Here is a 20,690-nt window from a genome sequence, read left to right as displayed (position 1 = left end):
AACCTAGTCTCAGCAAATTAAAGAGAAGAAAAATGTGAACGAAACCAGAAATCAAGCCCAATCTTTCCCAAAGTTTCATGTCAACAATTAACTCGATTCATTTAACCAAAGGAACAAGAATGACCAGAGAAAATATTCAAGGTAAGTTTAAAAACCCTTGCTCTATAAACTGTTCCAAAGAAGTCTTTTGATAATTCCAAGGTTCCAATCAATATTGGATAATAAAACTGATCACAAATCAACCTCTGGAGTTTAAGGTGCAAGGAAAGAATGAAGTTACTGCAAGTTACAAAGTTGTTTAAGAGGGGTCAGTGCTGGGCCTGTAGTTCAAACTTCCCTAATGATTAAATCTTTAGAATACAGATCATTAACCTCAATACCAAGAACAGATTTTTATTTCCCCACAAACTGCTTGAAAGGATTACTTACAAAACAAGGTAAAAATACTCAGACATGAGCAGGTATCATCACCAAATATAAACCTCAGCTGGTATTTTTAATTTTTAAAACATGGTTCTGAGTAATGAAGGTTCATGATACATTATTATTTGGAAAGGTATGTGTAGCTTTCAGTTTGATTTGTATTGTACAATTTTTTGGAGTGGGGGAGGGGCATGGCTTCAGTTTCATTTCAGATTCGTTCTATGACTGGTGCCTAACTTTGTTGATACACGCAGCTTTATTGAGGGCTCATTGCATTGGATTAGAGTTTGACATTACGATTCTGTGCATCAGGGATAAACAATGCCAGAGCTACCAAATCTTCTGTTGCCTAGCAGCAGGAGTGTAGTATCACAGACAGATAGAACCATACAAAGGGTCAGACAGTATGTGCATGTTCAGTCAGAACAAAAAGCTGCTGTTAGTCTTAGCAATCCCCAAGCAATCAGGGCTGGGAAGAAGTTCTGAGTGGCTTAAGAGGAAAGCAGCCAGAAACAGAAACTGCTGGAAGCTGAGCGTATGGAAAATTTTGTATTTGCTCCGAAATTGTTTAGACATCAGTAAGAGAAAGCCCCAGAAACTAAGTTCCGTCAAGGAGAACGAACCTGCCATGCTAAATTATCCAAAGTGTGTAGGGATGTGCACGGTAGGTGGATTAGCCATGGTAAATGTGCCTAACAGGGACTGAGTAGGGTGCTTGGTCTGGATGGGATGTTCTTCAAAAGGTTAGTGGACTCATGGGCCAAATGGCCTGCTTCCACACTGTACGGATTCTATGAAATGAGTCACTCTCATTTTGGCAGGCTGTGAAGAGTGGAGAACTGCAAATTTCAGTATGTAGGCCCCAGGTATTCACAATATACATCAGGTGGGAATGAAATGTAATATTTCCAAATTTGCAGATAAAACTGGAAATATGCATTGTGATAAAGATGTAAAACGGTCTTCAGGAAGATGTGGACACTGAGTGAACGGGCAAGAACATGGCAGATGGAATATAATGTCGAAAAATGTGGAAGTATCCGATTTGGGAGGAGAAATAGATGTGCAAAGTACTTCTTACTGGTTAGAAATTAGCATGAGTAAATACAAAAAACATACCAAATGAAGATGTACAAAAGGTCCTAGGTGACCTTGTTGAAAAGTCACCTAAGGCTGACTTGCAAGGTACAACAAGCTACTATGATAGTTAATGGAATGTCAGCTTTTACTGCAAGAAGATATGATTAAAGGAGTACTGAAGTCTTACAACAATTATATAGGAGCTTGGTAGACTGTAACTAGAGTACTGTGTGCAGTTTTGGCCTCATGTCGGGAAATATAGCAAACTTTGTTTTAACTGGCACCTTATGAACTGGCACTCTCGATAAACCGGCAAAAATTATATACCTGAAATTCCTCAGGTTTACAGTCTTATCGAGATCTCTGAGATGCTTGAGTGGTCAGTTAAGTGAGAAGGCTGTCTGCCATTACGTTTTATTTAAGTCTAAATTGCATTATTATTTCAGTATAAATAAAATATAACAGTAATGTGTATACATCTGCATTATGTTTCTATTACTTAGTATTTATTTTTACATAGATTACCTGGACTTCTTGATCATCTGGATTATTTGATCAACCTGTCCACTCCCAGTCCTTTAGATGCTGGTTAATAAACTTTGCTCTATATTATTACCTTAGTGGGAGTGCAGAAAGATTCACCAAAATGGGTCACTGGGTAGTGGGACTGTCCTTTGAAGGGAGATTCCTTTATTCATTCACAGGGTGAGAACATCACTAACTAGGCAGCATTTATTACCCATCTCTAGTTGCCCAGAGGGCAGTTCAGAGTCAATCACATTGCTGTGGGTCTGGAGTCACATGTAGACCAGACAAGGATGGCAGTTTCCTTCCCTAAAGGACATTAGTGAACTAGATAGGTTTTTCCAACAATATACAATGGATTCAAGGTTATTGTTAGATTCTTAATTCAAGAGATCTAAAAATTAGTCCCCAGAATGTTATCTGGATTAACAGTCCAGCAATAATACCATTAGGCCATCGCCTCACCACGGGGCTTACAGGGCTTGTATTCTCTACAAGTTTTGAAGAATGAGTTGATATAATTGAAATTTATGAAATCCCTAAAGGGATATACATGGTGAATGCAGGTAAAAGTGTTTCCTTTGGGGAATCTAGAATCAAAGAGCACAATTTCAAAATAAGGGAAAGTCACTTGGCTCTGAGATGGGAAGAAATGTTTTTACTCAGAGGGTTGTGAACTTTTAGAATTCTCTTAACACAGAAGGCTGTGAAAGCTCAGTCTTTAAATATACTTAAGAGAGAGATTGAGAGATTTCTGATTACCAAGTTCTGAAACAACATTACATTTGATGCTTGAAGATAACAAGGACTGCAGGTGCTGGAGTCAGAGACAACAATGTGGAGCTGGAGGAACACAGCAGGGCAGGCAACATTAGAAGAGGGCAAGTTCACTTTTCCGGTTGGGACCCTTCTTCAGAAAGGATGCCCACTTTGAAGAATTTGCCCTCGTCCCTCCGGAAAGATGCTGATTTCCTCCAACTCCACACTATATTGTCTCATATTTGATGCTGCAGTGCACCTGCGTGTTGAGTGATTCATTTAGTCATTCCGCCTCAACTATATTCTCTGAGGAAATCCATTTTGATAGTCCTTGATTGCTCCATGCTTTTCTAATTGAGTTTATCCTATCTGTCAGAATTGATTCCAATCAATTGCCCACTGCTGAGGTTAGATTGACTGGCTTGAAATTATTCAGTTTATCCCTGGCTGCACTTTAAAACCAAAACCACAACATTGACTGTCCTCAAATCCTTCAGCACCAGATCTGCATCCAGCTAAAACTGAAAGTAATGGTCAGAGCACCCTAATTTTCTTTGAACAGTGTAGGGTAAATCTGGTCCTTATGACTTACCCATTTTCAAGAATGTGAATCCTCCTAAATTCTTCCTCCCTCCCCACGTTTTACTACATCCAATATTTCACAGTCTTCCGCCTTAATTATAATGCCTGCACAGACTCAAAGCATTTATTCAAAACCACTGTGAAGTGCGGCAGAAATCCCCATCAGCTTATGGATATATCTTGACTAAAACCCTCTGAAGATGTAAATTTGTGGAAATTACACTGGACCTAAAACACTCAATGTTTGGACTCCAGAAGCCACGGGCCTCAACTGAACCATGAAAAGGCTGTCGGGACAGACCTTTTGTGCTCCTGAGATGCTGCTTGGCCTGTGTTCATCCAGCCTCACATTTTATTATCTTGGAATTCTCCAGCATCTGCAGTTCCCATTATCTCAGTAATATGCAAGCCCAGGGTCAGAAGTCTGGGAAAGGGACTAGCAAGCAAATCTAAAGGAAGACCCCCCAATTACACTGCAGCTCAAAACAATGACAGCTAGACTGTAGTAAACAAACAACTTCAGACCTTCTGGAGCCTAGAGGTACAAAGCCATTCAATTTCCAACAAGCGCTGAGACATTGAAATACTGAAAATTCCACACCATTGTGCTAGACGTAAACATGTTTCACCTTTGTGAAGAACATTCACACTGCCGGTCAAACTTAACAAATACCCATTCAAGAGAAATACTGAACATTCCAAACCATCAAAAACTATTCATCATAATCAAAAAGCCATTCACACCTCCTCCGGTCATCAGGAGGCACAATCAGCCCTGAGGAGGAGGAGGAACAATAGCTTCACAGTTAAAACCATATTTGGCAGGAGATAAGTAGGCCTGCAATTGGTTACAACTGGAGACCCCAAGCTTAGCAGTGGACACTGTAATACCAGCAACACACCCCGATTCCAACTAGGTGTGTGTTCTGAGGTGGGGTCTATGCACGCCAGGTGTGAGCGGTTCGCAAGAGGAGTCCAAGATCCAAACAAGAAGCAGGCCCAGCATACGAAGGAGTCCATGAATCAAAGCCACGAGGAAGGGAAAGGAGATCGGTAAGACTTACTAATCAAGAGAAAAGTTCCTGTGGATGCCTCCAAGTCAAGGACTCCAAGAACGCTCCACACCGAGAGCAAGCCTCGCAACCACCGAACACCAATCAATCACGATGTCTGGAGGTGACCGAGAGCATCAGAGTCACAAGACACCGACCAGGGCAACACCAGCAACATCCACCACCATCCGAGACAACAACCCGCTCACAAGGACCACCAAAGGAGGAAAGAAAACCCAAGGTACTCACCCACCAGGTCCAATGCACCAAACCTTATCAGCAGACATCTTTGTGACTGACCATTAGCATCGCTTGCGCCCTTCACAGAGTCACAGCTACAGCAAGAGACTATGGACAAGAGCCAGTCGAAATCGCGTTTTCACTCCATGGCTAAGGCTAAGGTCATTGAGGCCCTCTAACCCAGCTTGGCTAGTCTTAGATGGGGGGAAGGTGGGGTTCAGGGGCTAACGGTGCAGGGCATCCCTAAGGAAGGGAAGCGGTATAGGACCATAGGTTGGCAGATAATGTCTCTCTCTCTCTCACTTGCTCTCTCTTTTCCCTGTTAGCATAGGGAATAGCCACTCACAGTATCTATTTACCCACCACATCAAGTCTTTGCTGTAGGGCTTAACTGAGAGACAGGTCTCAGTCATTAGTAGAAGGAAAGCTGACGATTCAGGCCTAGACCGAAACGTCAGCTTTCCTGCTTGGCCTGCTGTGTTCATCCAGCTCTACACCTTGTAATCTCAGATTCTCCAGCATCTGCAGTTCCTATTATCTCAGTCATTAATAGTCAGGTTTGATATTCACTTCCTTGTTTTCCTGTAAATATATTCAATTTGCTTGTCACTCAATAAAATCAGTGTTTTCTTTGCCTCTGAAGCATATGCCTCCTGCGTTTTCCATCATACTGCATTCCACTATGTAAGCCCATTGTCAGAACCAGGTGGCCGGTAAACAATAAACCAGACAGCACTCCCTATGCCATCTTTATAAACAGATTATCCTTCAGGTCTTTCGGGGCCCTCCTTTTCTCTTAGCTTTTCTTTCAAACCTATTTTGTAAGGCATCTTTGAATTCAACATGATTTTAATTCCCAACATTCTTTTGTACCATCTCTTTGTTTTCCTCACTTCCTTTTTAAATTCATCCCTGCACATTCTATAATCCTCTTGGCATTCTTCAGCATTGAGTTCTTGATGTCTGAAACAAGCTTTCTTTTTCTGCCTTATCTTACTCTTTAAGTGCGGCATGTTAAAAACAGCAGATGCAGTAGGAGTGTGTGCTGTCTATTTGCAATGTTTTCTCCCCAAATTCATTACAATAAAAATATCTACACAGAAAGCAGTTTACTTGAATAATCCCACACGTATAATCCACAAAGGTAAGCAAATGTTACATTTTGAATTTCACTAGACCTCTATCCTTTAGTCAGTTAGGTTTTAATATATTATCAATAACGTCTATACTTCTGAATAGTCTTGATACGTTCATACAAATATCTATGCAACAAACAGTGGAATCTGATTCTTGAGTTTTCATTTAAAAACAAACTAAGTACCAAGAAAGAACTGCAGCTATCTTGTGTGTACTACGCGTAAAACCATTAACAGTACAAACACCAGATTGGGTTTACTGCTACAAAAACGGAAATTGCTAGTTAAAGTCAGCAAGTCTGGCAGCATCTGTGGTAAGAAAGCAAAGTTAACGTTTTGAGTCAAGTGACTCTTCATCAGAGATAATAGGAACTGCAGAAGCTGGAGAATCCGAGATAACAAGGTGGAGAGCTGGATGAACACAGCAGGTCAAGCAGCATCACAAGAGCAGGAAGGCTGACGTTTCGGGCCTAGACCCTTCACCTGACGAAGGGTCTAGGACCAAAACGTCAGCCTTCCTGCTCCTATGATGCTGTGTGACTCTTCATCAGAACTGGTTTACTGATACATTGCTATAGTTTATTTTGCCAATCTAAATTGGTACGTAAAATAAAATGTTAAAGTTGCTTCTTAGATTTACACCGTAAACTGTAGGTTTAAAACATGCAGAGGCAGGATTACCTTGAGAGGTCTCTGATAACTTCTGGGTCTCTCTTCTGAGGTCTCTCCTATTTTTCTTTTTGTTGCTACAGAAGCCTTTCTAACAGTTGCCTCCCTGTGCAGGCTTTCCTACAAATATTTGGAAACAATATATTTAGAAAGAAACTACTTGCATGACGACCAGAATGATATTTCAAATTCCATGTAAAGACTGCTTTTAAACTCATATTGATCATTTCTACCATAACAGAAATGATATGATCAAACAATGCAACAAGTCTAAAATTGACAGTACACAACTGTATGGCAGATGAACCAGTTGCACTGGGACAAGTAAGTCCAGCATTTCAGTGTCATACAGCTAGATACAATACTGGATTTTAGGAGAAGTAAACAAACTTAGTAGAAATAAATGTGCATAGTCAGAAGCTTAAATACATTCTTTGGATGAGATGGTGTTTAACACACTTCATGATGGTGGCTTTGGGTCCAGATGTACACATATTTTCCTCTTCTCTAAAACACAGACCTAACAAGTTAATCTGTTGTAAAGAATTGACCACTGATCATAACTGCTTTTCACTATTCTTACCCGATACTTCATTAACCTGGCTGATGGTTCTTTAAATCGTGGATTTCTTGCAGTTTTCACTTGAGTGAGCAAATGAGACTTTTCAGGCCTCTCAGACCTATAAAACAGAAAAGTTTATTCTGAAACCAAAGGTTGTGCATGAGAAAGAAATTTGTAATATGGTGGAAAATACTAAATTATTCCTTTAAAAGACGCAATATCAGGTTGAATTATTTATGGAATATGAAAATAGAATTACTTGCTCCCTACTGTGCTTTACCACAAGCTCCAAAATAAACTCAGATACATTTCATAAATTCTTTTTCTTGGGATCTACTACCACAACTTGATTTTCCCAGGTCACCTGCATATTGAAATCCCTCATGGTTATTGTAATAGTGTCTTTCTTCCATATCTTTTCTATCTGATGTATTTTCCGCCCCACATCCTGACCATTGCAAGAAGACCTGTACACAACTCCCTTCAGGGTTTTTTCTCCTTTATGCTTCTACCCGCAAACTGAACTGCACTTACAACACCAACACAGCACTTCAAGAGCAGGTCAAAGGCAAGAAAAACTGTAGAAAGTAACTCACTTCCTAACTCCCCAAAGCCTGCCCACAAGGCACAAGTCAGGACTGCAATGGAACACCCCCCCACTTGCCTGTATGGTGCAGCGCCAACAACACTCAAGGTGCTTGGCACCATTCAAATCAAAGCAGGCCGCTAGATTGGCACCACAAGCACAAGCATCCACTCCCTCCACCACCACACTGAGTAGCAGCAGTGTACTATTTACAAGATGCACTGCAGAAATTCACCAAAGATTCTTAGCACCTTCCAAACTCACAGCCATTTCCATCTAGAAGGACAAGGGCAGTAGATACATGGAAACACCATCACCAGCAACGGTCCCTAGTTGCCCATGAGAAGGGGGCACTAAGCCACTCACCATCCTGACTGGGAAATACATCACCGTTCCTTCACTGCTGCAGGTAACTGTCGCCCTCCCTGCACTGCCTGCCTATTCTCTTATTCTGGTTGTGGTCACCCATTCCCTTCCTGCCTGTGCCATCTTAGCTTGTGCTATCCACTATACTCTCACCTTCGTCACGGCGTCCACAGCTGTCAATCCAGGTCTAAAATACTTGAACAGCTGGACACTTTCTGTATGCATACTGGCTCTGGGCACTGAAAATGTGCCTGGCCTTCCACATGGAGTAGCACGCCACGGCTTTGAGCTCTTTGACATGAATTTCCAATTGGATGAAACTTTTAAAGGGCTCTTAAAATCAAATAATATCAATGACTTCAGGGCCCTTCTTCCCTTGATCTCACCAAAACAGAATACAGCCCTTGCAAACTAAAAACCAAAAAATAAAGACTTCACAAACAGTGAGCAATAATAATAGGACAAATCCTCACTGCCTGTACTCAGCCAATCAGCAGCACCCATTCATCCTGTGTCACTTGTGAATCCTGATGTCACTAAGGAGCTCAGCCCCTAGGGTGAGCGACAGTGACACTGGGCTGTTTCTTGGAAAGTCTTCCCACCGCTCTGCTCAGCTGCTTCTTGCCAGATTCACAATCTCTCTGACACTCTGCATTGTATGAGTTCTTTAATGTTGTTCTTTTCCCTATGCCCCAACTTCCCACAAGTCTTACTTTTACATAGATCAGTAGAGCACAGTACAGGCCCTTCGGCTCACAATGTTGTGCCGAACTTTTATTCTAATCCTAAGGTCCAACTAACATCCAACCCTATCTTATACCATCATCCATATACCTATCCAATAGCCGCTTAAATGCCCCTAATGAGGTTGAGTCCACTAACCTCCCTGGCAAAGCACTCCATACCCCTACCACTCTCTGAGTACAGAACCTACCTCTGACGTCTCCCCTGTTTCTACCTCCACTCACTTTAAAACTATGCCCCCTCATAATAGCTACATCCACCCTAGGAAAAAGTCTCTGGCTGTCCACTATCTATATCTCTGATCATTTTGTACACCTCTATCAAGTCACCTCTCATCATTTGACGTTCTAAAGAGAAAAGCCCTAGCTCTCTCAACCATTCCTCATAAGACCATCCCTCCATTCCAGGCAACATCCTGGTAAATCGCCTCTGCTCCTTTTCCAACGCCTTCACATCTTTCCTGTAATGAGACAACCAGAACTGGACACAATACCCCAAATGTGGCCAAACCAGGCTTTTGTATAGCTGGAGCATAACTTCACGGCTCTTGAACTCAATCCCTCTATTAATGAAAGCGAACACAACACATGCCTTCTTAACAACTCTATCCACCTGGGTGGCAGCTTTCAGGGAACTGTGAACATGAACCCCAAGATCCCTCTGCTCCTCCACACTGTCAAGACTCTTTCCATTAACCCTGTGTTCTACTTTCATGTTTGTCCTTCCAAAATGAATCACCTCACACTTTTCAGGGTTAAACTCCATCTGCCACTTCTCAGCCCAGCAATGCATCCTATCAATGTCCCTTTGTAACCTAGAACAGCCCTCCCTCCGCACTGTCCACTACGTGACCCACCTTCGTATCGTCTGCAAACTTACCCTTCCACTCCTTCATCCAGAACATTTACAAAATCACAAAAAGGAGAGGATCCAGGACAGATCCTTGTGGTAAACCATTTGTAACTGAGCACCATGTTGAATAATTTCCGTCCACTACCACCTTTGTCTTCTAAGGGTCAGCCAATTCGGAATCCAATCTGCCACATTTCCCCCTATCCCATGCCTCCTTACCTTCTGCATGAGCCGACCATGGGGAACCTTGTCAAATGCCTTACTTAAATCCATGTATACCACATCCACTGCTCTACCTTCATCCACGTGTTTGGTCACCTCTTCAAAGAATTCAATAAGGTTTGTGAGGCATAATCCTCACAAATCCAAGCTGGCTATCATGAATCAAACTGTGCCTTTCCAAGCCATCATAAATCCTGTCTCTCAGAGCCCTTTCCAATAATTTCCCCACCACTGAAGTAAGACTAACTGGCCTGTAATTTCCGGAGTTATCCCTATTCCCTTTTTCGAACAAGGGAATGACGTTTGCCTCTCCCCAATCTTCTGGCACTATACCCGTGGACAGTGAGGACAAAAAGATCATCGCCAAAGCCCTGTGATCTCTTCCCTCGCTTCCCATAGAATCCTTGGATAAATTCCATCAGGCCCATGGGACTTAACTATCTTCAACTTCCTCAAAATTCCTAGCACCTCTTCCTTAGTAAGATCGACCTCCTCTAGCCGACCAGCCTGTTTCACATTGTCCTCCTCTACAACTAGGTCCCTCACAGTTGTGAATACCGAAGAAAAGTATTCATTAGGGACCTCTCCTATCTCTTCAGGCTCCAAGCACAAATTCCCTTTACAATCCTTGATTGGCCCTACCCTTTCTGTGGTCATTCTCTTATTCTTCACATACATGTAAAAAGGCTTGGAGTTTTTCTTGATCCTGTCTGCCAAGGTTTTCTCACGCCCACTTATAGCTCTCCTAAGCTGTTTCTTCAGATCTTCCTGGATAACGTGTGTCCGTCTACAGCCTTTTCCCTTCCTTGTTTCTGAAACCCTTACATAAGCCTCCTTCTTCCCCTTAGCCAGACGTTCAACCTCTCTTGAGAACCAAGGGCTCCCTCACACGACTGCATCTTCCCTGCCTGCTAGGGACAAACATATTAAGCCCATGCAGTATGCATTCCTTAATACATTACTAACTTTTACATTAAAGAGCGGAAAGTATTCACCAATGAGCAAGGGGGGATTGACTATGTACCTCCCTCTTTCACGAAACTCCAGTTCCATTCTGACACAACAAAGCAGTGCTCCAGAGCAGACAAAGGTATCATACACCAAGGTCACCTTTTATGACCCGAAATTCAAAGTCTTCTGAAACTGAATTGGGCTCTTGTTATATAGTGGCCGTGTCCCAACCTTTGAGCCAGGAAGCGTGGGTTTAAATTCCACCTGCTTCCAAGATGAGTCATAACGCTCTTGACAGACTGATTAAAATATCACTCATGATGACAGACATAGTGTTGCCTTCCCTGGTGGTTAGGATTCAGCTTCTCACTTCTGCTGCCTAGGTTCAATCCCCAGTCAGGAAATGACAGTTTGTTCCTCTGATGCAAAATGCCCAAGTAAAACCTGTTATGACTAAGGCCATACTAGTCTGAAAATGTCTGATCTTGCAAGTTCAGCTGACTCAAGTCTGGTTAGCACTTGCTTAGGAAACTGCCTGGGAATACCAGGCTTAGGAGCAATTGGTCAACACATTAATTTAAGCGAAAGTTTGGTGGTTTGAGATCACCCAGGGATGGAGCCGCAGATATTGTGGTCCCTGTTGTGGTACAGTGGTAGTGTTCCTACCTCTGGGCCAGGAGGCCTGGGTTCAAGTCAACCTGCTCCAGAAGTGTGTAATAACATCTCTGACCTAGTTGATTGGGAAAAAAAAAGTTAAACCAGTTGTCTTAATTACCTAACTTTCAGCTGAATTAAGTCCAGTACTATTTTTATTTATCTCCTGGAGCAGTTCAAGGAATGTCTTCCAACTGAACACTTGCAATGACCCCTACTTGAAGCGTTACCAAAGTAAAAATACTTTGTTCAGCACTGAACGGTCAGTGAAGTAGACTGACGTGAGGATATACTAAGAGTAGAACCTTGAAATCATTTTTGGTATTCTGGGAGTTACCTGCGTGAGGGAAACGTTGGCTCCAGGGCTTGATAGGCCTCCCCATACTTGTCCTGCAATCTTTCCTTCCTCCTTCTCTCTATGTCATGACGAAGATCATCTGGATTTACAGCAACCCATGTGCTGGTCTGAGTATTACAGAACAGGTACAAGTAAAATCAAATCAGCTGCTGCAGATTCAAAAAAACAGAGTAAGGCTTCATTTTTACCAAGAAATATTTGACAACACAACCAATTCCATCCCAATGAAAAGCTTTTCTGAGAAATCGAATAAAATTACATCAGAAGAGAAATGCACAATAGCTGCTTGGTAAGCTTAGCCTGAATTTTTGTAATGCTGCAAGGATGGTCGGGCCTTTTGGTTAATACTGTGGGTCTTTAATAAAAACAGCAATGTAAAGTTATATATTCTCACTTGATTGACTGGGAAATGGAGAGGTTAGAAGTAGTATTCAAGGTAGTCACTTAAGAATAAATCACAGGTCCAGGGATTTGAGCAGATCAAAGGAGAAATTGGATCAAGATACATGGTTTGTCTCGAACCACAGGACATGGTCAGTTTTTGTTAGCTATTTGGGAAAAAAAGTGAAAAATTTTGTTGAGGAGGCAGAGTTGATTTAGGTTGAGCTACCATTGTGAATGACAGAAGCCTGGCTACAAGATGGGCTTAAATGCTATGGACCTGATGCTGAACAGACACAAGTGATCTCCGGGATCCTCTAACTCAGATGGAATGAGTGGAAGCATGTTATGCATAAAGATATAAAAATGTTAGTAGGGCATGGGTTTAAATGTTCCCTCCAGATGTGAGGAGCACAGTACAGCCTGGCGCTCAAGTGTCGTATAATAAATGGTTTTCTGCACCTACCTGCCAATGCTTTACTGTACAGTTCAGTACCCATTCATTGTCTTCTTGCTGCTTTATCTAATCAGGCACAAGTGTAATATGAATTTTGCGCACACCTGATGGGGTTGGCTGACAGATAAATTCCAATTTGTATTCTCACAGCCTCATTTTAAGTCATAAGAAAATAGTTACACAAGCTACAGTGCAAATGGAAAAGGGTATGAAATGAGGAAGACTAAACAGGGTACAATACCTTTCTGGCAACAGGTTTCCTTTCTCGGTTGTGCAAGTCTGCCAGAGACATGTCAATCCGTCTTTCCCAGAAAGGAAAAAAAAAGTAGATCATGTTCTTAAGTAATAAAAGGCTGGCTTCAGAAAAACTGTAAAGTACACGCAGTATCACCACAATACCTGTGTATCTCAGGGCCCCGAGCGTTTTCCTCATTTCTTCCAGGACTCTGTGCATTTTGCAACTTTGAAAAGCGGTCATGCAATGTTAGATCTGAAGACTTAAAATGGTCTTCTGTAACAAAAATCATGACCACTCATTACCTTGGGTGACATCTCAGTTGGGAAGTAGAAATGCTAGATTTTACATAAAATTATGACACTGTATCTTTTGATATTCTTAGAAGTTAGTACAAATCTCATGGCACGACATGCCAGTGTACTAAAATCTTGAAATGTATTTAATTTTCACCCAATCATATAACCGACATATTATTAACTACTGCAGTGTGTGTTTCGGGCCACCATATAAATGAACAAACAATGCTAGTTAACTTACATCAATAACTTAAGTGACAGGAAGAAGGCATCGGTTCACTTGGGTTGGCTAGGTGACCAGCATGTGGATCATAATGACAACAGCACGGGGTTTATTCCCCATCTGGCTAAGGTGGAAGGTCACAGACTCAGATTAAAAGGTTTTGAATTTCGAATTGCAATGACGAGAGACTTCATAATTCAGTGGGTTGCAAAGCTTTGACGTTCTCGATTCACAGGGCTATGAATACTCAAAATTTATAACTGACAGTTACAACCCTTGGCGATTAAAGGAACCAAGGGGTTCGTGTGCAAGAATGGACATATTACAGCAGCCATGGTCTTTTTGAATGTTACAGTAAATTTTAGAATGCTTTTCTTTTGCTTCTCTCAAGTTTTATGTAAGACAGTAAGGAGGGAATTATAGGAGAAAAGACCTTAACTTCAGATTAACTGCAGTAAACAACATACAAACAAAATATTTAACCATTGTCTAAATGCTCCAGAGAGATAAATAATGGCCCAGAAATTCCAATCAGGATTGGAATCTGTATCAGAGATCCTTTTGGACTAAATTATCCCTCTTACATTTAGATCAATTCTGCCCTGCTCTTTCCTGGACACAAGTCTTTTGATTAGTCCATGAAACATCAAAGCCAGCAGTGGAGCAGATAAAGGTGGAAACAGTAAGCAGTAACTTTGCCTAACTCTAAAGTTGAATGTCTAGCAGCCACTTTGACAATGGATTGGGGATACTGGTGAAGGAGGAAGAAAGGTGGAATGCATGGAGCGTGGTTGAAAATTCAGGGGGCCAGGTGGATTGAGGGCTTGCTTTAACCCTGGAATTGCAGCAAATTTGTAAGCCCTGACTTTTCAGTGGTAACTAATAACTGAATTGAGTTCCAATTCTCCACATTTTCTAACTCGAGGACTTCGGATATGACCCAAAGAAATTTCTATCTCCCAGGCATTTCCCAGTAAGGAAGTGTCAGGATTTCCACATGGTCCCTCTGCATAACTCCAAACTACCCTGGAAAAATGATTATATCTGGCCACGTGCATTTCTGGGCCATTGATTTATGAAGGTCACTAATCTGCAAGGTTGTTGGGTTTAATATTTGGCCAAGGCTTCCAATACAAAATATATGCTCAATATTCAGTTCAGAGTAATTCTAACCAAATTGCTAAAATGAGACAGGTGCAAAGGTCAGGAATACTGTGGGTTTACAAATGCCGCTCATTAGTCAATGCAAATGATGGAAAATCATCATCATACCATTGCCACTGACAAACATGTGGTATATACAAATATTACTCAATCCAAGCTTGGGAACTCACCATTCCGCACAGATAATTTACCCTGTTGTTTATGTTCCACATGAGTCTCCTCCAAATTCAACTTTGACCTCTTCAAGTACAGTGTGCAATTTTAGGTTCAAGTGAATTGGTATCTACTATGAAGTGAAGTAATGCTACAACCCCAACTCTTTCACTTCATACATTCAGCAACCAGAAAACGAAAGTGCTTCAATTTTAAGCTAGATTTCACAATGTTAATAAACAATGCTTTAAACAATTGTGAAGAATGCACACGTTACCATTAACATGGTTTTAAGCACCTTTAGACAATATTTAATCGTCTGTTCTTAGGACATTGAACAACAAACAATGCTTTCAGTACCATTAGCTTTCGCTAGCAGTAGCATTTCTTGCAACTAAATAAAAAGGATGCCATAATGCATGTCCAACCTTTAATCTGGTGCACCAAAGTGATTATCTCCTGGGCAAATTCTCCTGAAGAGATGTTCGGGTTAGCCTCGAATGACGAACCCATATGCTCAAACACATGATGGAATTCATCCCGTTTCTTGCCAACACTAACCAAATCCCGAGACATTAGTCTCTCTGAAGCATGACTTGATGTCGGCCTGGAGAAATCCCCACATACATTCAAAAATTCACAACCAGGTATCAGTCATTCATGAACTTTTATCAAAAGAGTCTATATTACATTTAAATACGCATAAGTGCAAAGACAGCAAACCATGTAATTACGGAAATTGGCAATTCTAAACTATTAATGAACGTTCCACCGACATTGTTACCTTTCCAATCTGTTAATGTCAAAATTTCTCTGTGTAACCTTCAAATATCATCTCTAAATTGTTCTCTAAACTATGGGGTCCACTGTAAATATTGTAATTACGAGAGGCTTGTTTCATTTTTTGATCTGCTGCTAATTCAGATTTGTTTGGAAATAGCAAAGTTTGGGAAGATGAACAACTACAAATATGCATTCCAAAATGGCTAGGTCTGAATTGTACTCCCAAAGGGGTCTAAATTTGTCTTCCCATTAAAATGATGAGAGATGGTACTCAGAGATAGAATGCTGGAAGTTAGGGCATCGACACCTGTTCACATTAGGTTTAAAAAACTGACTTTAGATATCTATAACGATTACTCTATACTTTTAAAAAATTCAGTCATGGAGAAATGGGCAATGCTGGCTGTGTCAGTGCTAATGCCTGTTCTTAGATGCCTCAAGGTGCTGGTGGTGGTGCACTGCATTCTTGAACGACTGAAATCCACTTCCTTTTACAAAGGAAAACTTCCATGAACTTAGGCTTGACAAGGCTGATAATATGTTTGTACCAAAAGAAATATGGAAATTATGAAGCAAGATACACATTGTTTTAAATGATAACATCTCCTTTATCGATCGTACGAGGAGGAGAACAGCACAAACTCTCGGTAAATACTGAACAGTGCAAGAATAATTTCTCACCACATCCTCAGCCAAGCACTTTAACATTTTGTAAAAGGAATTGCACTCCATGAAATTAAGCCTGCCATTAAATATACTAAATTAATTCCAATCTATTTTACCAATCATTAATTGTCATGGATATTACATTCCAGAGAAGGGGAAAAAAAAGCAGGATATGTAAAACTTTCGAGAATCATATCTGTACCTTAAACGATCTGGCTGTGGTTTCCTTAAAATCTTCTTCTAAAGTAACACCTACGCATACTACAGAATTGAATAAGACTATACATACATGAGAACTCATTTGTTTCAAGTGGACTTTATCCTTAGAAACAGATTTGAGCTTTCAAAGCAGTTGTCAAAAGGGAAAATCATCACATTTATGACTGAATATTTGAGAAAGTTGAGGCTGAGCAGAAAGAAATTTCACATGAAAAGGCACATCATGCCTAGAAATCCAAATTCAGGCTTTTTCCAATGAATTGATGCGTTGTCCTTCAAGGCAATTCACAGCAAAATGCAATTTCAAACTGGCAGTTCTCAACGTTTTCATAGAGGTGGTGCAGTTAATGGCCCAAGCAAACGAAGTTGGAAAGTTTTGAATTATCCATTAATTGAAGTCCACTGCAGATGTATCAATTAGCCACATCAGTAAGATTAAAACCAAATCTTGAAATATTAATTTAATTTACACTGAAAATCAGAAGATAAACAAGGGTAATGCTGGTCTTATTTTTGGCCAGCTGTTCACATGTTATGTCCTCTCTCAATGACAGTGAACACTGGGTCATCTTGAATTTTCATTTGAAGAACATGTATTTTTGAAAACCGGATGTGGTCATCGCTGGCTGAGCTTGTATTTATGTTCCATCCTCAACTGGTAACAAGAAGGAGATAGTGAACTGCCTTTCTGACCCACTGTGCTGCTAGAGTTCCAGGATTACGACCCAGCAAGTGTAAGTATAATATACAGTCATTCCAAGTCAGGATGGTATGTGGTTTCGAGGGAACTTGAAGACGATGGTGTCCCATATATCTTTGGCTCTTGTCTTTCAAATGGTAAAGTTCATGGATTTGAACGATGCTGTCGAAGGAGCCTTTGGCAAATTCCTGTAATACATTTTCTAGATAGTACATGAGGCAGCTCTACATACCAGTGATGGGCAGAATAAATGTTTAAGATGACAGACTGAGAGCCAATTGAGCAGACTTTGTCTTTCAAGTTACCCAGTTTCATAACATTGTTAGTTCCGCACTGATCCTGGCGAGTAGTAGTACTCCAACACATGCCTGACTTATGCCTTGTACAAGCTAAACAGGCTTTGTGGAACCAGGTGGTGAGTAATTGGTGGCTACTGAATTTCCAGCCTCTGATCTTGTTGTTACATGGTCAGTCCAGTTCGGTGACCTTTAGGGTATTGATTAGCTATTCAGTGATCGGAATGCTTTTCAATGACAGAAGAAAATGTTTGAACTCCCTAGAAGGTGAAACAAGATGAAATAATGAAACAAGATGTTTCCAATGGAAGTGTGACTTCGAATTTACTGCTTCCCTTGGGTTCTTCCGGATTATTACCCAGAACCAAACAATGTGACACATTCACTGCTCAACTGTGTCATTTAAAAGTAAAAGTAGCTGCATGATTTTCAAGTCTAAACCAATTTTCACTGAAGTATGACACTGCCGGTATGTCCTCGAGATCCTCTTTGGCCCATGTCAATATACTGAGTTCACTTTTAGCCAATTTACTCATTATTTACTACAGAGGCATTGAATATGTACACTTGAAATTTGCAACGATCACAACAGGAGGGATCCTTTTATTTGAACTGGGAGACCTCAAGCTGAACTGGCAGTTTTCACTCATGACATTGGCTTGAGTAACGCCATTCAATCAGGAGCTTGATAGTAATCTAAATAAGGAACGCAAAAGGAAGTTAACCAAAAAGTTAATATATTGCAGGTCATTACATAGTATGAGAGCTGTTTACTTCAAATTAGAAGCCGACTGACCTCTTGATTAGCATTACTGCGTTAATTAGCATTAATGAGTTGACCTCTTTAAATGGCTGTTCTGACTTTACAAAATGATGGCATAATAAGGCTGTCGCTCAATTGATCAGTTCTAATTCAATATAAAAACACATTTGAACATTGCCCAAGTCCAACTGGATGGTGTGGTAGATTTGGTAGAGATGGAAATGGTAGATTTTATTCTCAAGATCCATTGTGTATCCCTACAAAGTAGTGTTACAGTATAAGTCGCTGGCAGAAAGATACTGTCCATCTAATGCAAATATGCTCCTGTGATCGGTTCTTGTTAACAGGTGTGCTATTCGTTGATTGTAAAATATTATCTTCACGAGGTACAAATCAATGTAATATAAAATGTAATCTTGCTGCCTTGGCAGTTTCATCTTGTGCATCCTTCCGGTTCCTCATACTAATTCAGTCTGAGGCCTGGGAGGCAGCATCGTTTTGCCTCTGGTGCCAACAATTCTGTTCCCTTTCACATGTAATTTTTCTCCTTTCTGAATATATAAATTAGTTACCTAACTCCTGCAGAGCTTCTGAGAAGTGGCAGGTGAACCATTCACATGATTATAAAAATTTCCACCTCTTCTGAATGATGCTGGATTCCCTTTTGCCCAACTTAGATGAGCCATTTGAACCACTCTCAGTCTTTGATAAGACATTTTGACAAGATCTTTCGCAAAATAATTCCGCAGTACAAACTGGGTTTGCAGAAAGATACTGTCTATCCAATATAATGCTTCAGTTGAAAGTGTGAGCACTCAGGCATTTGCAATGAGAATTAGCTTCATTAGCACCAGGTCTTAGTTCAGGATGGCTAACTTTTATCATGTTATTTTCCAATCCTTGTCTCCAGCTTTTCACAAATGCAGTCTTCAACAACTTTCCAGAACCAAAACTAGAAAGAACATCCTGGTGTCCATAAGATCTTCATGTGGGAATTGCTCAGTTTAATTTTTTTTTCTTAATATGACTTCTGGTAAATAACCATATTAACCAAAGCTCTGTTCCATTCTCAGTCTTTCCTTGCTACTTGATTCTATTAAAGAATAGATCAAATCCCTTTTGCTTAAGAATGCAATTGGCTTCATTTTCTGGCTCATGATGAAATTCTTCTCCGTCTACACTTCTCCTTTCATGAGGAGCTGAAATGTTTGTAGAAAAGCTAGGAGTCAGCAAGGAAAACGATGATCCAGAGTAAAAACTGGATAAGCTGTAAATTGTAACACCGCATCACAGACAGAAACGAGTAATTCGGCCATTGTTGTTTGTCCAAGTCGAAGGCAGAGCTTCCCAAAGTGGGGACTGTTATTTGGAGTTTGGTGTCACAGGTTCTGTGGTAGTAATGGCTACCATGGAGCTCTGACTGAGTGAAGAGTTGTGAGACAGCTTCAAATCTTTCAAATTTTTCAAACTGTGGTTGTGCCTAAAACAACTACCTCAACACCTGACTCCGTAATGTGGAGACAGTCAGCATCAAACATTTTCAGGAAAAGAATAAAATCTCAATTCTCTCAATTCTGCAGTCCCACCTTTTACAGGGTTCCACCCGAACCCACAAACCTCACTCAGCTCTTACAAGTCTCACGGAGGAGTCATGCCAATTTGAGTCATGACCTGGGGATTCGGTGAGAAAATATTTGGGCACCCCTGGTCTAAGGAAACCTTTATCAAAAATCTACTTTCTATAAGAGAACTAGGGTACTACTATCTAAATCTTACATTATACACTACCGATTGCATGAAATTTCTTTACCCAGCCTCATATCACCAAAGAATTAAGGACAATACCTGAACTTGTGGACAGTTTTCTTCGTATCTATTCTGATGGTTAGAGACTCCGTTGTTCTGTTTCGCTCACTCTTTGTACCATGTCGTGTAGTTTCCGTATCACTAGATCGATGGCTCGATCGTTTGTGAGTGCTGCCATGGTGGTCTTCAGAAGATTTGGAGTGTTTTCTTAATTCTTTTCCCGTATCTGAATGGCCTCTGGTTACTGAAGGTCTAGATCTTGAGCTTACTTCTTTCTTGCATACATGTTGCAACCTGCTAGAAGAATGCTCAGAAACGGAATATTTTCCTGACTCAGAGTGATGCCCCTCTCTTCTGTTCACATCAGTATCTGATTTCCTACTGCTACTGTGAAAACGACTCACCTCTTTATTACTTGAACAGCTGCTTGTAAACTCTCTACTTTTGCTTGAATATGCTGGCTGTCTTCCACTGGAAAATATCTTGTGATGCTCGGAAGAGGAATGCATCTCAGGATATCTTGGTGAATGTGCAAACCCACTTTTTACCTGCACAAAATCCTCGCAGTGGCTGCTATCGTTATATCGGTCTCTTGGCATCTCTTTAACATGACTATTTTCTGAATCATCGTATGGCACAGTTGGGTAGCTTTTCCTATTATGAGGAAACTTCTCCCCTCTCCATTTTAAATCTCTTTCGTGGTCTATCACCTCGTGCTTTGTAGACACCCAGCCTCTTCCAGAAGTTTCTCTGTACCCTTTGACTTCATCCTCATCAGGATACC

General features: G+C 40.9%; 1 protein-coding gene across 2 annotated transcripts in view; it reads right to left on the bottom strand.

Annotated features, from left to right (window-relative positions):
• Window positions 1-20,690, bottom strand: part of LOC125456880 (BCLAF1 and THRAP3 family member 3-like) — a 49,353-nt gene that overhangs the window by 7,104 nt on the left and 21,559 nt on the right. Inside the window, exons 4-11 of one of the 2 annotated variants that reach the window (XM_048540379.2) lie at window positions 19,946-20,689; window positions 15,102-15,280; window positions 12,999-13,110; window positions 12,841-12,901; window positions 12,609-12,665; window positions 11,741-11,868; window positions 7,050-7,146; window positions 6,479-6,586 (exon numbers count right to left, since the gene is read on the bottom strand). In XM_048540379.2, coding sequence (XP_048396336.1) covers window positions 6,479-6,586; window positions 7,050-7,146; window positions 11,741-11,868; window positions 12,609-12,665; window positions 12,841-12,901; window positions 12,999-13,110; window positions 15,102-15,280; window positions 19,946-20,689 — 1,486 coding nt within the window. The remainder of the gene's footprint in view (window positions 1-6,478; window positions 6,587-7,049; window positions 7,147-11,740; window positions 11,869-12,608; window positions 12,666-12,840; window positions 12,902-12,998; window positions 13,111-15,101; window positions 15,281-19,945; window position 20,690) is intronic. The other variant, XM_048540380.2, reaches the window with a different exon arrangement.

This window comes from Stegostoma tigrinum, chromosome 12 (assembly GCF_030684315.1).
Source record: "Stegostoma tigrinum isolate sSteTig4 chromosome 12, sSteTig4.hap1, whole genome shotgun sequence".
Classification (NCBI taxonomy): domain Eukaryota; kingdom Metazoa; phylum Chordata; class Chondrichthyes; order Orectolobiformes; family Stegostomatidae; genus Stegostoma; species Stegostoma tigrinum.
Note: the sequence above shows the minus strand (reverse complement) of the source record. Positions and strands in the feature narration are given on the sequence as shown.